Source organism: Alternaria conjuncta, assembly GCF_024043145.1.
Source record: "Alternaria conjuncta strain BMP 0040 chromosome Unknown scaffold_1, whole genome shotgun sequence".
NCBI lineage: Eukaryota > Fungi > Ascomycota > Dothideomycetes > Pleosporales > Pleosporaceae > Alternaria > Alternaria conjuncta.
The window spans coordinates 2,761,713-2,778,029 of record NW_026250090.1 but is presented as its reverse complement, the minus strand read 5'-3'; the positions used below and the strand labels follow the sequence as shown (position 1 = coordinate 2,778,029).

Genomic DNA, 16,317 nt, shown 5'->3' with positions numbered 1-16,317 from the left:
GACAGTTGTGAAGGATTTCTTATCCGAACAAATTGCTCGCTTACACCCGCCACCATCGAATATCCATTCGTCATAGCCAACAACACGATCTTCCTGGACCCCGAGACATCCTGGGAGACTGATCGGGCTGTGGCACACTATATTAAAGCTTTCTACCTACAAGGAAGCGGTACGCAGTTTTCTGAGCATGGTGGCCTATGGTTCTATTTGGACAGCCTCTACGCCTCCAGCTCGCTGACCAGATTTGAAGGAATCTTCTGGTGGAGTTCGATGTTCACTGGTACGACTGCTATGCGTTATGTGAACGAAAGTGGCGGGGGATGTTGGGGGACTTTCACGGATCCGACTTTCGATATAATGAGCGATGCTCGAGAACTTGCGTTTCGAATGGCGCTATATACAGCGCCAAATCCAAACAACACGTACCACATTGAAGTGCAGGAGGAATGGGCGAAGATCGTATACAGGAGTCACTACATCTATCTCGCCTTCGCCGTGGCCATCACCCTGATAGCAACTCTATGCGTCTTCAGTATATCTCTGGGATGGTGGCGCCTCGGCAGGGAAGTTTCGCTGTCACCAATCGAAGTCGCGAAGGCATTTGCTGCGCCAGTGCTACAGAACGCAAGCTCGAATGCGGAGGTAGAGGCACTAGTCAAAGAGATTGGTTCAAGACGAGTCAGATATGGAGCTACATGGAACGATGAAAATGACATCGAAGAGACACAGCCTAACCTGCGATTTGAGGAGCCTGGGAAGTGTGAAAAGCCGCAGAATGGCCAGGTTTTCGGTCATTGAGCTGGTGATAATTTGGGTTACGTTATTCATGGCTCAATCAAGATCGTGGGCTTGTGTTATCGGTTGCTGGTTGCACCTGCTTTGGAAGAGAGTGTAATGGCGTCATCATGGGCCGAGGGCAAGGCTGTGACTTCCTTCTAAGGCGTATTTGTTGCTACTTCGCGACCACTTCATCCAGTGAACCCCGTTTCCTTGGCGATGAGATGAAATCATTCCATGTGGATACCATCAGGCCATGCGATAAGGTAGTGCCAACGCCACAGCATGACCTCACTCCCGTGCCAGCTACATGTCAGCCACACTCAACTTCGACATACCCTCTATTATACCTTTACCTACGCACTCTTTTGCCGAGTAATAACGGTCCGATGCGTCCTCTTCAGGAACTGGCCCAGGACGCCAGTGGTCACGCCAGTCCCAGTAATCACGAAACAAGCGGTTCTTTCAGTGGCACTACTCATAGTGTTGTGTCTGATGATAGCGCACAAGATGTAAGTGACTGCCTCAACGTGGAAAGAGCCGCAGCTAACAGCATATGACAGGAGAAGCTCGTACAGTTCCTGGCATCATCTACCCTTGATGAGACCAGTACTAGTAGTTTGCTCAAAACGTTCTGTAGGGACATGGAACAGCCGGTGTATTCATCACTAGGGGGTCGATGTAGTTTCGCCTTGCTCCGTCTCGTTCTCCAATACTGACATGAGCCAGACAAGTACCGGTCCGCTGATGGAAGCAACAACAACATCCACCTGCCTAACGTCGGTAAGGCTGGTTCGTACTACGCGCGCATGGTCACTCCAAGACATATACCTACAAAGCTTCCCGATCCAGAACTGCTCTTCGATACACTGCTCGCGCGAGAAGCCAAGCCAAAGCCACACCCCAGCCAACTATCGAGTCTGTTCTTTGCCTTCGCGGCTGTCATGGTATGCGATGTGTTTCGCACAGGCGACGAAGATAACGATGTGGCCATGACATCTTCATACCTGGACCTATCGTCACTATACGGGGAGTCCGAGGAGGCACAGAGCTTGGTCCGTACTTTCGTTGATGGGAAGTTGAAGCCTGATGCATTCGCTGATACAAGGATCCTCAGCCGGCCCGCAGCGGTAAGTCATGAGCTCTAGTTTGTTGTGTAATTGCTTATCTTTGGTAGTCCTCTGCCCTGATCGTATGCTTTTCGCGATTTCACAACATCGTTGTCGAGCAACTGGCCATCATCAATGAGAACGGTCGATTCAGCCCTCCCTGCAACGCGGCTGGAATCGACACTGGATTTTACAAGCGAGCTCTCAGCAAGCGCGACAACGACCTCTTCCAGACTGCACGGCTAGTAACGACCGGATTATACATCAACATTGTCCTAAAAGACTACGTGCGCACGATCCTCAACCTACAGTGCGTAGATTCCTCGGTAACCTTAGATCCACGAGCAAAGATAGAGGGTATCATTGGGCCGACAGATGTCGACAAGGCCCGTGGCAACCAGACAAGCGCCGAGATCAACATGATCTATCGGTGGCATTCGACTATATCGATGAAGGACGAGGACTGGCTCACAGATCACATGTCTATGATATGTCCAGATATGAAGATTGGCCATCTGACATTGGAAGACATGCGAGCTGGTATGCGTCGACATGCTGCTATACCGCCTGCGGATCCTGGTCGGCGTGTCTTCGCTGGTCTCGAAAGGAAGAGCGACGGCTACTTTCGCGATGAGGATATCGTTCAAATACTCACAGAAGCCACGGATGAAGTTGCCATGAGCTTCGGCCCACGCCGTATCCCTTTGGCGTTGAAAGTCATCGAGGTAATGAGTATAGAGCAAGGTCGACAGTGGGGCGTGGCTTCTCTCAATGAGACCAGGAGATTCTTTGGTATGACATCCCACACCTCGTTCACCGATATCCATCCCGATCCCGATGTCGCTGCCGCGCTCGAAGTCTTGTACGAGGATGTTGAGAATGTCGAGCTATATGCCGGAACTATTCTGGAAGAGCCAACTGCCCCAATGACTCCGGGATCAGGTCTGTGTGCAGGAACGACGGCGACCAGAGCAGTGGTGTCACATGCGCTCTCTCTTATTCGGGGTGATCGATTCTACACCGTGGACTATACCCCGCACCACCTGACAGCTTTTGGGTTCAACGCAGCTTCCAGCGAATACTCAATCGATGGCGGAGGTGTCATGTACAAGCTACTGATGAGAGTCTTTCCCGAATACTATCGTGGCAACTCGATTTACGCGCACTACCCGCTGACCACGCCTGTGGAGATGAGACGACGACAGAAGTCTCTCGGGCACGAGACAGATTTCTGCTATGAGAAGCCGCGCTACGGGTCGCCTCCCACAGTCATCACCGATTACAAGATGATCCTCCGTATTCTTCGTGACCAGACTTTGTACACGACAGCGTGGACTCACACCCTGCGGCAATTGGAGTATCAACCACACGTTCTGCTTGGTCACACCTCCGCTGCCATCAAACAGCAAGACATTATTCGACAAGCTATACTCGGCCCAGAGGAGTCTGTGGAAATCTTTGCGCACTTCCTCAACCTGAAAACCACCCAGCTCGTGCAGAACAACAGCAAATGGCTTTTCAAAGTGGCCGAAATAGACGCGATCAAAGACGTGGCAGCTCGCAGTTGGACACAATTTGCTGCGTGTCTGTTCAACATCCCGATCAACGACTCGCAAGATTCAACGGCCAGCTTTGATGACAAGCAGCTCTTCAGCAAGATGATAGCAGTATTTCACTTTGTTCATCTAGACAACAATCCTGCCAAGTCTGCCGCACTCCGGAGGGATGCAATCGTTGCAAGCGATGAAATGTCGAAAGAGGTCAAGGTTGTTTGTGAAGGGATGAAAGCATCACCCACTGTGCAATTTCCGGATCCCCGAAAACGACGACATGCGAAGCGCAATCTCATGCCAGACCATGGAGCGAAAGTGATGCAACGGCTCTTCGACAATGGGGCAAAGGTCAAAGAAGTCGTCTCTCTAGTGGTCATACTTGCCGTTGATCTTGTCGTGTTTAGCACCTTTGCTGTAAGTCTACAAGTCGTTTCAAGCATTCGCCCCGGCTGACCATTACTAGTTCTGCCAAATCATCGATCTCTTCCTCTCGGAACCTTACCATTCTACGCACTGGCCGGACATCCAAAAACTGGCGAAAGACATCACACCAGCAAACTCCGAGGTACTGCGCGCATACGTGCTTGAGGCTCTGCGCCTTATCACACCCGCAACTGGCTTTCTCCGCATCCCTAACACCTTTCTCACCACTAGCGACTGGCGACACGCAGAGGGTATCAACAAGGGTGATGACCTTATCCTCGACGTGGCAACTGCATCTCGCGATCCCGCTATCTTTCCTGACCCCGACAACATCAACCTCGACCGTCCACACGAGCTATATCTACCATTCATCGACGGGCTACACGGAGCACTGACCAGGCCTATCATCGTCGCTGGTTTAGTCACCCAGCTGCGTATCTTTGCTCGAATGGAAGGTCTCAGAAAGGGGCCGGGTACGCAAGAGACGTTGAGGCGGGAGGTCCAAGAGGGTACTGTAAGCTTTTTGAGCGAGGCTAAGGATGAGTGGGTCCCACTGCCAGTCAGTAAGTACATGTTCGCTACATGAACTGTTCGTGGGCATTCTAATCATCTGGAATAGGCATGCGAGTTCACTACGACACCTTCGATCCTACTGCATGCGCGACCTTGGCATGATGAGTACTATGATGGTTATCTTATGATTGAAATAATAATAGAGACGCCACACCTCCAACCAAACGAGTCACATAGTAGTCTCAAAGATGTATTCTTAGTCTCCTCCTACGATACCTCCGCTGTCCTTCGCATTGGAATCCCGCGACTCGTTCTACGTTGATCATAGATTTACTCCAATCCACTTAGCCCCGCATCTAAGTATTGGGATTGAACCAATCGCCATGCCTAAAATAAGACTCGTAGTAATAGTACTCGTGACGATTCTCGTCATGAAATGCGCATAATGTTCCACAGCTACATCTCGGAGGCCTATTGAAGGATTAGTATACGCCTGACACAAATCATAGGTACCTTGTTACTCACAGTTCCTCATCCGGGGTGTCAAGAATGACTTTCAATGCCGCTTCCTGGTCGTGATGGCGCTGGCCCTTGAAGATCGCCTCCCACTTCCCTTTCGTGACCGTCTTCACAGCACCGGTCAACGTCACCGTTAATCTCTCCCCCAAGCTCTCTTCCTTGCACTTATTAATCAGGAAGGGATACGCGAAGGTACAAATCCAGTCTACTATCGTACGCTGACAGCAAATGTAATCTTCTCCTCCATACCGAGGCAATCGATGTTTATCGGGTCTACAGCCCCAGGGGCTGCCCTGGTAGCCGTCATATGGTGTCCGAAAGCGGAGATGTAAGTCACGGAGGTTGTCAAGCTTTTGAAGACAAGAACCCATTGACTCAGAAGCAGTAATCGAGATCGGAGAATAAAGCAGACTAACGCCGAAGAACTCAAACCACTCCACATTCGTGAAGTTCAACTCGATCTTACTCAGATGCTGGTAAGTCATCGCTGGACCCGCCCACGCTTTAATGGCTAGGACGAACAGGTCTGGTGTGAAGAACCGGCTACGCATTCGTACCCAGGCGAAATGGAGGAACTCGTTGCGGATCGTGGAGTTTACCGCCGAAAGCGAGAGACTCGGTTTGTGCACAGGAGGTCGATCTTCCGGCACACGGTTTTCATCCCATGGGGACGCCAACAATGCCTCACCCTTTACACGCATAAACAAACCGGGGTGATAGCCCAGCCCCAGCGTTAGCTGAGCTTCAGATTCGGGCTCTCCATCGGGCCAGAAGCAGGTGTACTCTTCAGCGGTGCACAAACTGTTCAGCGGATATACTTCACCACCAAGCGCGGCCTTGTAGATCTTCTCCCGGATCTCAGCTGGAAAGTCTTCGAAGCGACGTTTGCTGCCCTTGCTCTTGTACCACTTGAACTGCAAGTGATAGCCAAGGCGGCCGACCCACTTGCGCGACTTAATGTTCTTCGCGAGCCAATCACCGAAAGACACCCACTCCTTCTTGTATGTCTCGTAGACGTGGATAGTCTCAGCAGTCGGTGGTGAGCCGCTCGGCAGAATGGTAACCCACTTCGCCTCTTTCACACTGTCTTTCTCTACAATTTCAAAGTAGTAAGATTTGATATCGAAGAGATTCATGTAAGGCGGCCAAAGCGGAGGCGCGTCATTGACAGGCCTGATATTGACTCGCAGCGCGAAGGCAGCAAAATTGTGTTTCTTCGGCCTGTTCATTGTGTGATACATCTCAGCGAGTACGGGGTCGTTGAAGTGCCAGCCCTTGTTAAACTCGTACGTGGTCTCGTCGGTGAAGCGGCCGACTTGTCCATCGCGTGGGTCCCGCAGCATTACGAGCGCGTCGGTGATCTTGTTGGTGCGCGCATCGGAGAGGACGCGGTTGTACTTGCGACGGCGATTGTACTTGCGACGGCGCTTTGCGAGATCGTCCTCGGCTGGAGGATCAAAGATTGCTAGGCGGCTTAAGAGGAAGCTTGGCGCTGTTGCGTTGAGCGTCGAGGACTTGACTGGTACGAAGGCGGGCGCTGTGGCGGTGAGCTTTGAGCTCGTTGCCTCCACAGCGGCTTCGAGGAAGTTGTCAGGGTTGAGTCGTTGGGTAACGGAGTCGAGAGTAGCCGTATTCGAGGGAAGAGTGTTATAATCATGTTGCCAGTGCTCGTAAGAGTAATATGGTGGGCTAAAGGGGGTCAGCTCGAAGCTGCTCGAGTATTGTTGAACGGGATGACCATAATAGCCGACGAGCGAATACGCATGGTAATTCCAATACTGAGATGGTACAAACAATGGTATCCGAGGAAGAGTAGGACTAGCCATGTCGTGTTCGATATCAGACCGAGAGTGGTAGTCAGGGTCGAAAGGCTCCGCGGAGAGACCAGAAGCAGCCATTTCGGACATCGTGTTGGGGTTGAGGAAGCTGATGGGCCTTGTAGTTGAGTGTGTGGAATAGACTAGGGCTTGATAGATCCGAGCATATGCACTGGGAGGTGATTCTAGCGCTAAATATTGGGGACGGTCTGTGCATTTTACTGTAGGCAATAGTAATAGGGAATGGAGTGGCGGGTACGGAGACTTCACTTTGCTATCTCTGGTTTCTTCCGTGTTAGTTGGGCTACTAAACATACAGAGCGGCTGGTCAAAATACCTGGTGCATTAGATCGTGGCAAAAATCTTTTGCGAAGCCACCTACACGCGGTGTTGAAGGTGTGTTTGAAGTCTGTCAGTCTCTCAGGGCGCAATGAAGCATGATGAAGTAACTCGATGATATGTTTCTGGTCTTGGAAGCTAGCTTCGAGTTCCAATGTGGTAAACAGATAAGTAACTTTCCTGTTCATACTCATCTTGTTTAATGTGTGCAGATTGCGATCTTAGTCTCCAAAGCTTCACTCATTCTTCGTCCAGTGAAGAAGCATGATCGGTTACGACACCTTCTATCCTATAACCAATTGCTATTCGCGTTTGACGATATCTGGTGTACTCCTCCGGTTCATTGATTAAGGTAATCCCGCTTTGCGACGGACCTTTTGGACTGGATGCCTTGGTCTTCCGATATATGATTGACATGCTCCTGGTATTAGCTCGCTCAAGTAGCGTCGTCTTGTTCCTCGCAGTCAAAATCGTCAGGCGGAGGTAATTTGTTCGATGGAAAGTCGGAAATGTAACGGTTACCGTGTCTAGTCTTGCAAGGCGTGCGACAAAAGCATGGAGGTGGGCTATCCATATTGTTAGCAAGTAACCAGGGAGGGAAGCTTATTGAAGATGAGCAGATGCTTACATATCTGCTGATGGGGTATTCAGAATGGCCGCCTGCTCAGCAGCGTGGTCCATTACGCCATCCTTGTCCTTTGCAGGCAGCGCGAGGAGTTCATTCCATTTGTCCTTTGTGTCCTTTTTCAGGATCCCACCCAGTCTCACCTTTGGTAGATCCTTTACAAATGGCCAAGCGAATGTCATGATCCAGTCGACCATTGTACGTTGACAACAGACAAAGCTGACCATTATTGACTTCTCGACACGACGCATCCCATAAGGATAGTAAGCGGCTCCGTTGTCTGGGCTTCGAAACCAAAGCTGAAGACTTGACAGTCCATCCAATGCGGAGAGTATAGGTCCAAGAGACACACCGTTATTCATACTGATGTTGTCACGGAATCCAACGCCGAAGAAACTGAACCAATCGGACATCGTGAAGTCAAGAATGAGATGATTGAGCCAGTTATAATTCGGTTTAGTACCCGCCTCAAGGACTGATCTGAGCTGAATCGGTGAGAAGAAGCACTTTCGGGTGTCTTCCCAGCCAGCCTGAAGTGCCTCACCATAGGTCTGTCTGTTGATAGACAAGAGCGCAAGATTGGGCTCGTAAGCGGAGCACCCTGTAACTGTGTGCCCACGTCCATACAGCTGTGAAGGGTGGCGTTGATCGATTTGACTGCTGTCATGCCAATTTCGAAAGCCCAGGCCGAGACGGACCTCAGCGTCCTTGGATGTAGTCAAAGGGTAGATTCTAGGACCGAGAGCGAATTCGAAAACCTTCATGCGCATCTCGGTTGGAAGGTCGGCGAGCCGGAAGTGCTTCCCGTTGAACTTCCACCATCTGCGCTGCGCCCTGTAGCCCCTCTCGCCAACCAAGTCTTCAGCGGGCGTCTGGCTGGAAAGCAGCCAGTCTTTCAACAAGATCCATTCTGTACCGATCTTCACGTGTAGATTATCCTCTGTCGGACCGGGCATTCCTGGGGAAAAGGTTACCCAAGCGGTGAGGGGAAACTCATTGAATCTATCCATAAAGGTATACAGTTAGCTGCAGTACGTAGTGTAGTCGGGTAAAACCAGCCAGAACGGCGGTGACCTCTCGGTAGGTTCTACTCGGAAATGCATGTCTGCGACGCCGATGTGGTCCGCACTCATGTCGCGAATAAGAAGTGTAATGTACCACATGATTGCGTCGTTCTGGCGAGGAGCTGGTTCGAAGTCGTACGTGTACTTGTCCGGTCCGTAGTTGAGCGATCGTAGTTTGTCAAAGGGTGGCGGACAGTACCGTAAGCTGTTGAAGCGGTTGATGGACTCTCCTTTTCCACTATCCGCTATCGCCATGCGTTCCAGAGCGAGTATCCGGGTCTCTAGGTAAGGTATTTCCGACGACATTGGTGATAGCGTTCGTAGGTGGGGATGTAGGTTGGAAAAAATGCTAGGGGTGCTGATCAGTGATGCGGGCGCAATTATTGACAAGAGGCAGGAGGAGTTGGCGAATAAATAGTCCAGTCAGCGCTTAAAGTGAATAGGCCAGTAGGCTCCAAGCAGAGAATCATGTCAAGAGAAGGTCTTGGAAAGCGGAGCTCCTAATACGGTCAATGCGCCCATTCTCTCTCGAAGCGCATGATGGAAGTTGCAGGCGCAACCGCCGAGGTTTCCTAAACCTTTTCGCTGAAAAATGCTTTCCCTTGTAGCTATAGTATGGTTCATTCAGATTGCGACTGGATCGGTGATCTCTGAGAGCAAGACCACAATATCGTCTCGAGTTGAATCTGTCAGCCATCATGCGGGCGAGCACACTGAGCAACTGGCCGCCAAGGCTACAAAGAACAACAATTAGATTGATCAAAAACATACGGTGCTCAAGCGGTACGGTAGATGGAGACAACTCCAACCCCCAGAAATGCCTCGCTATACCAATGCTCCAAGACTAATTGAGCTGCCATGCACTATACTCACCACAACAGATAAGCGCCAACGAACAATGAAGCTATGGAAAGTCCTTGACTTCTCAGAATATGCGCCGCACTGGTACTTTCTGTGCCACAGCACGACTGCTCGTTGTACGTGACGTTGTTGGCCGTCGCAGCAACCTGGAAGACAGAGCCATTAAAGTTGCCATAGTTGTAGTAGTCGACGAGTATCCAATTCGGTGGACGAGCCCACATTTTCTCGCAGTTCTGTACATTAAGACCAACGCTGCCGTTTCCAGACACAGCATTGATCTCATCGAGGAGGGAGTATGCTGGTATGAGGATGCTGCTCACGCCTGGGAGACTGACTTCGATGTTCAGGTTGTGGTTCATCACGTACATGCGCTCGCGTGAGACTTCTTCTGGCTGATTCGGGGGTCGTTGCTCCGTACAAGGGAACGCGGGATCGGTTGGCGAAAAGGGTGTTTGCCACTGATAGTTGAATTCGCTGAGCAGCCACGGGACTTGTTCCTGGTCTGCGCCATAATCCAACATCACCACGACACGCTTAGTCCTAATAATCATCTCGGCCAATGTGGGCCAGTCCGTCAGGTTCAGACTAGCCGAAGGCGGTGTCCATACGTATTCCATAATTCCTGAGTTTTGAAAAGGTGCGATATAGTCTGTCGCTGGGTTTCGGGTATCCTGACCGTTGTTGTTGCCCATCATGATAGCAATGACTTCGAACGGGTTCTGGTCGAGCCAGCCTTTGACTGTTGCGAGGTATGATTCGAGGGTACCCACGTCGAGCAGGCTGCAGGAGGTATGGCAGAGGCGTATAGCGGAGGTCTCGTTGGGTTTTTGGGTCTCGAATTGCACTGTTGTCGGATGTCAGCCAGAGTTTTCTAGTATCGTGTATGACGCGCTTACACCCTCGAATTCCATCATTGAGCTGATTAAGCACTGGGTAGTCTTGGTTGCTGGCTGCATTGTGCGGCCTCACGAATGGGCTGTTATGTGCGACGACCATAGAGATGTTGGAAAACCTTCTCTGGCAAAACTCGACGTATCCATTGCATGGCTGAGTATTAGTCGGGCTTGGACGAGCAGATGTCGTGGTCGATGAAGCAGTGCCGTTTGAGGATTCGGTCGAAGGAGACAACCCGACTATGGCTGTCACCTCTTGTGTTGTCGTCGACGAGGTAGCGGTGGCGTTCTGCCGTCCGGATGTGAATGTGCTCAGGACAATGCCCGGGAGACCGCTCGAGAAGTCGGCGGAGTAAGTGCTCGTAAAGGTACTGGAGACATCGATGATCGTTTCAGTAGAACTGGTAGGTATAGGCGTATCTGACGCGGAGGAGGGAGAAGACTGTGCGGTTATAGGTATTGTAAGTAGGGCCAAAGGGAAGAAAAACAATGTAGGAATCATGAGGGCGATGCGATGCGAAAGAATGACGAAGTGCTAGTTAGCATATGTTATGCAATGCCGGCATACAACTGATGCAATGCGCTGTACTTATCGAGAGACGAGGTCAAGACAGTCTGCCTCACCCGCACTACGTTGGTGGTGCACCTTAGCTGACATTCGCCGGAAAGCACGATGACGGCATTGCTCGCCTCGAACGCCATCACACGTTGTGTCGGATCTACGCGGGGAAGGCTGAATGCGACCATCTCGAAGGCCTATCCGTCCTGGGGAACGCCTTTCGCGTTAATCGGAGATTTATGGGTCCAATAGCAGCCACGCAATGGTTTGACGTAGTAGACATTGACTGCAGTAGGGCTGGCGTTGGCAGCAAGAGGGCTTGTGGCGGTTTTGGCGCACGCGGGTCTCAAGAGCCGCGTCGTGAGGCATTTTGACGCGTCATTAGCCTCAAAGACTGCGAGCCACGACCGATAGGATCATTGAACGATGAAAAGAGTGCTGAATGCTGATCTCGCTGTGGGCGTGTAGAGAAAGGCTGGGGTTGAGTACGCGACATGGAAGACGCCCAGCCTCGCGTGACACGCTAACCGTTTAAGCTTCACCTGGGCAGGGACTGAGGGTCAAGCCTCACGGAGGTCCACCCCAAATGCTTCAGCCCATGAACACGAGCTTAGGGCCAACTAGGCATACTACTTCCTGCAGAGCTCTCGCTGCCCGTCGCTCTCTAATGTGTTGTTTCCTTATTTCCGAAGGCATTCACACACGACTCCTGGAAGGCATTTGGAGGGCTCGTTCTAGCCTCAACAACAAGCAGCATGCCGGCCGAGCCTACTGAACACTCCGACATTGGAGACACAGAAATCGACGTTTAACCCAGGAAATACTCAAAACTGATTGTCACGTAAAACTCGCGCTTCTTCCTGTCATCATTCTACTAATCCTAAGAGCCGTAACATCGACGCATGTCCACCTCACATCCGGATTCGCCGCGAACCTCCATCTACCATATAATCGACGAAGAAGGCAATGCGCCTTAGACTCACACTACAGGCCTGAACCTGGTTCGGGCAATCTCTCAGACAAACACCCTCTTAACCCCAACCTTAACACAACTCGGGGGATCTATCAAAAGCAGTCAGCACAGTCCCACCACCCCAACATCAACATCTACCGAAAAGAAGAAAGCACCAAACTTACCAGGTTTGCCAACCCCCGTCCCCCACACCAAAGTCTGCCTAACATACCCCGTCCCATAGTACGTGAAGCAGACCCACCAGCGATAATAGCCCGTCCACTCACCCATACCTGGTTTCTCAGCCCCCCAAGTAATCGGATTCTGGAAGTTTAGTATGTCGTTGTCGTCGAAGGAGAGGCTGCCGTCGCCACTGTAGGTCATGGCGAGTTGGGCAATGGATAAGGGGACGATGTCTTGGGGTTGGAGGAGCACGGAGAGGTCGATGGGGTAGGGGTCGTAGGGGATGGTCCAGGAGAGGATGCCTTGGGTGCCGAAGGTCTGGGTGAGGGGTCAGTGCGTGTGAAGATGATGACTGTGGGTTTCTTTTGGTGGGTGGTAGGACTGGCGGGGAAAGTAGGGTAGATGTGTATGAGAGACGTACGTTTGTGATGGCAGTGTCTGTCGTGTTGTGGGTTAAGACAACGGGATACTGAGCCCCTTCTTCTGAAAGCGTTGGGCAGAGCGTGAAAACTGCTGCACCTGCATGGCATGCAGATAGGGCCTTGCCATTCAGGGAAGGATCTTCGGATATGAGGACGAGGTTGAAGGGGTCAGATTGTATGGTGTAGATGGGTTCACAATCGTACTCGCAATCATCGTCAGCGTGAGTGAGAGCTGCGAAAGCGAGAAGAATAGGAACAAGTTTGAACATGGCGGCGGTGATCTGGACGGCACGTACAGGTGTAAATCGCGCCAGAAAGCTAGGGAGAAAGGACGCTGGCTTATAGATACACATAGAGGCGACCTTCAATCGCATCACGGTGACTGGCATCTGTCAGAACGTACACGTGGAACGGATTGCGCATGTCAAAAGAGTGTCATTATCTATTAGCATTAGTTGCGTAGCACGTCAAGTCGTAAATCCCGATTGGGCCTTCCTCCATCTCCCCTCTTCTCATCCAACCATTACGGGAACAGATTCTTCCATCACAATCTTCAGCTCTAGACAAACACCCTCGTCACGTTGACCGAGACACAGGTTGGGTTGTCTGGCTTGCCCGCACCCAATCCCCATGCCAGGTTGTTGTACCTGTAGCTGGCGTAGTCCGTGTCGCAAGCAAACCAGCGGTAGAATTCCTGGTAGTTGCCTGTGTTGTTCTCGCCGCGAACGTAGCCCTGATACGTGAGTTCGTCCTGGGAGTCGAAAGCGAGCATAGTCGTATCGCTTCCGCTTCCGGGGCTGAGAGTGATGCCTGCAAGGTTGGAAGTTGGGTCGAGGTTGAAAGCCGCTGATGAGGGAATGTCGAGGGTGGTGGTGTTCAACCACCAGGTCAAGATGCCTGGTACGCCGAAGCCGTCCTCTGGTGCTTGAGAGTAGACGGATGTGTTGAATTGGAATTGTGCGCCGTCGAGGGGTTCCGGGCTATCACCTACGCCAGCGTTGCTGAGGCAGAGTGATTCGATGGCTGCACCGACGTGACAGGCGCTTAGCGTGTCATTGACCTTTCCGTCTTCGGATGTGACGACTAGGAAGAATGGTGCAGAGCTGATGTTGTAAAACGGATCCTGTGCGCTCGTAACGGCAGCTGCTGCAAGGGTGAGGGCGATGGATGAGGTTTTCATTTTGGATGATGTCGGTTAATCTCGTAGGTGGTCGATGCAATGATAGAGTCTGAAGTATGCTAGGCGTTGATCGAGTATGTAGGAGCTGATGAGAGCAGTTTACCGGCAACGGCACGGTCGAGCTTTATACTCACGATCATCCCTCGTAGTCGCCGTTTTCGCGCAGCCTCATCGCAGCTCCCTCCAAAGGTTCCACCTGCGCAGCAGTCATGTGTTCCACCATAACGGGCCCCAGCCAGCCTATGACGTTCCGCTACCCGTTAGCTTTGGCCGCCTTGCCACACCCACGATGATCCCTTCCAGTCGGCTGCATTCGCTCCGTATGCAGTACCGCACGGCATGCCCGATGAGGGTCAGCGCTCCTCAATCAGGGCAGTTATAGATCAACCCCGCGCGTTAGCGAGCGAAGCTTTCCCCAGCCTGCCGGATAAGTCTTCCAAGGTTGCATAAGTGCCACAAGTGCCACAGCCGCACAGGGCCTCAGGGTGCATGTAGCGTGAGGATCAGCTGTCAATACGAGGGTCGAATCGATAGCTCAGTACCGAATCTGCAGGTGAAAAAAGTAAAGGTGCGGCGAAAAAGCTGTGTTCGTGAGCGTGAGCAATATGAGAGGCATCATAAGCACTGCTTTGGAAGGCTGATTAAGCCTAGTACGAGGTCGTATATGACCTTGCTCGTGATGTGCTGATGCATTCAATATTGTTTTAATTGTGCACCCTCGTACGATGAAGATGATGGTGGAGGGTAGAATGTTGCTCTCCGTCAATGACGCAAGGGTTCAGACCGGTTGTAAGCCGGAGTTACCCTGTTAGCGTCAAAGCTTATCGATTCTAAACTCGCCGGAGGTGTGACATCGTCTACGGCTTCAGATTTACACCCTCACACCAACTACGAGATGAATGGCTTTGATCGGGATACTGCCTTTGCGATGGTCGCCTTGATTCACTACGCTTCCGCCAGCACCTTCCGGATACGAACTGACCGGTCGCAGCACCTAATAATATACAGAGCGCCGGACGCGTAGAATACTAAGAACAGAGCTACGAAGCCATTCTCGAGCCACCGTTGCAACTCTATACTCCTAGGGTGAGGTAAGAGCTTACGATTACATACTATAAACCGTATGTATGCTTGAGGACCTTGTTCTATCGACATCAGAGCGCTGACTGACGACAGGCGCAGTATCGCAATAGCCCTTTCGATCAACTATGATGCAACCACTGGACACCCACTCCTCGTATACGCGCAACACGTAGCTTCGTCATATAACCAACTCCGGCAGCCGATAAGCCACCACACTAGCGATGTCTTGCTCCGCCATCATATCCACTGGCACCCAGCGCAGTGGCCGGCTCGTCGTCAGCATGTGCGCTCCTCCTCTCGGCCGAGTCCCGCGATACACCCTCATAAGCAGGTTTTGGTTGCGTCCAGTACCAACAGGCCCATGTGATCCAGCAGAAGATGACATCGAATCCCACGCTGCTCACTGCTGGGTGTTCTAGCAGAGCACTTTGGATTCCCACAAAACCACCATAGGCATACGCTGTTGCGGTAGTCCATGCCAGCATCAATCCGGCATTCCCTAGGACCAGTGCCCACATGTAGCTGTAGACCTTGTCGGTGAATTGGATATCCTCGATGAAGGATGAGGCCGGTACAACAGCGCGTGCAATGGGCAAGAGCATCAAAGCGATGTGTGGAGCCATGAGCACCGGCATGAAGTGTGTAGGGTGATGCCAGTAGTGTTCATCTGCTAGTTGCATCGCGGGATAAGCAGTTGCGAAGATGGCGAAAAGGTTTAGGAGCCATGGACCTAGCCAAGTTTGCCGGCGCGAACCATATGACGATGGAGCTGGTGCCGGCGGGCTCAATAGTAAGGTGAGCATGAAGAGGTTTGTAGCAAAACTGATGGCCACAATCTGGCCAAGCAGCATGAATGCCCAGGTATATCGAATGCCGCGACGTATTCCTAGATATGTTAGTCACGGTTGTCAAGTAACAAGTGAAATCTTCTACCTTTCTGCTCCAGATATAACCCCAGACCCAATGCGAAGAAGAAGATCTGGTGTGACCACCAATACCTCGCATATCCGATGATGACAGTCTCCCATGCCTCTCGAAACAATGAAGTCTCTTTCAACCACAATCCCCAGTGATTCTGGTCAGGTTCAAGCTCGTAGTAGCTACGCCACATCAGCCAAGACTGATAGCTGACCTTGAAGTACTGGAACATGTGCGTCCATGTTGTGAGCAAGCTGCCCACAGCAAGTGCACTAAACAGCCAGACATGTCTTCTTGGTGGCAGCTGTGCGGTAGTTGATTTTCGCAACACGCTAGCTCTTTTCACGAGCCTCAGGACAATGAAGACCGCGACAGAGAAGCATGTCAAGAGATAGGAGAAGAAGATGGCATAGGGCCGGGTGTTGGTATCGGACCCTTCTGGGGGCGGTTCGCGATGCATGGAGCGGTGCGGGACAGAGTATCCAGGCGGCCCGAATCCTGGAGGGGCCATCGTGAGTCGATTTTCG

At 51.6% G+C, this 16,317-nt stretch overlaps 5 protein-coding genes across 5 annotated transcripts; 1 reads left to right on the top strand and 4 right to left on the bottom strand.

Moving 5' to 3' along the window:
- Positions 1-1,586: 1,586 nt before the first annotated feature.
- On the top strand, positions 1,587-4,537 carry J4E85_000964 (uncharacterized protein; the record flags this gene model as incomplete). The annotated part of the gene is made up of 4 exons (XM_051465252.1): positions 1,587-1,907; positions 1,955-3,853; positions 3,903-4,425; positions 4,482-4,537. The coding sequence occupies 4 exons, from the start codon at positions 1,587-1,589 to the stop codon at positions 4,535-4,537; spliced, it is 2,799 nt and encodes a 932-aa protein (XP_051331773.1).
- A 359-nt stretch (positions 4,538-4,896) lies between these two features.
- Positions 4,897-6,801, bottom strand: J4E85_000963 (uncharacterized protein; the record flags this gene model as incomplete). The annotated part of the gene is made up of 2 exons (XM_051465251.1): positions 4,897-5,052; positions 5,311-6,801. 2 exons carry the CDS (start codon positions 6,799-6,801, stop codon positions 4,897-4,899), a joined length of 1,647 nt encoding a protein of 548 aa, XP_051331772.1.
- Positions 6,802-7,674: 873 nt separating this feature from the next.
- Positions 7,675-9,045, bottom strand: J4E85_000962 (uncharacterized protein; the record flags this gene model as incomplete). The annotated part of the gene is made up of 2 exons (XM_051465250.1): positions 7,675-8,677; positions 8,711-9,045. 2 exons carry the CDS (start codon positions 9,043-9,045, stop codon positions 7,675-7,677), a joined length of 1,338 nt encoding a protein of 445 aa, XP_051331771.1.
- A 563-nt stretch (positions 9,046-9,608) lies between these two features.
- J4E85_000961 (uncharacterized protein) lies at positions 9,609-13,789 on the bottom strand (the record flags this gene model as incomplete). Its single annotated transcript, XM_051465249.1, has 6 exons — positions 9,609-10,444; positions 10,497-11,028; positions 12,095-12,114; positions 12,298-12,505; positions 12,609-12,890; positions 13,181-13,789. The coding sequence occupies 6 exons, from the start codon at positions 13,787-13,789 to the stop codon at positions 9,609-9,611; spliced, it is 2,487 nt and encodes an 828-aa protein (XP_051331770.1).
- Positions 13,790-15,087: 1,298 nt separating this feature from the next.
- Positions 15,088-15,507, bottom strand: J4E85_000960 (uncharacterized protein; the record flags this gene model as incomplete). Its single annotated transcript, XM_051465248.1, has 1 exon — positions 15,088-15,507. One exon carries the CDS (start codon positions 15,505-15,507, stop codon positions 15,088-15,090), a length of 420 nt encoding a protein of 139 aa, XP_051331769.1.
- Positions 15,508-16,317: the final 810 nt, after the last annotated feature.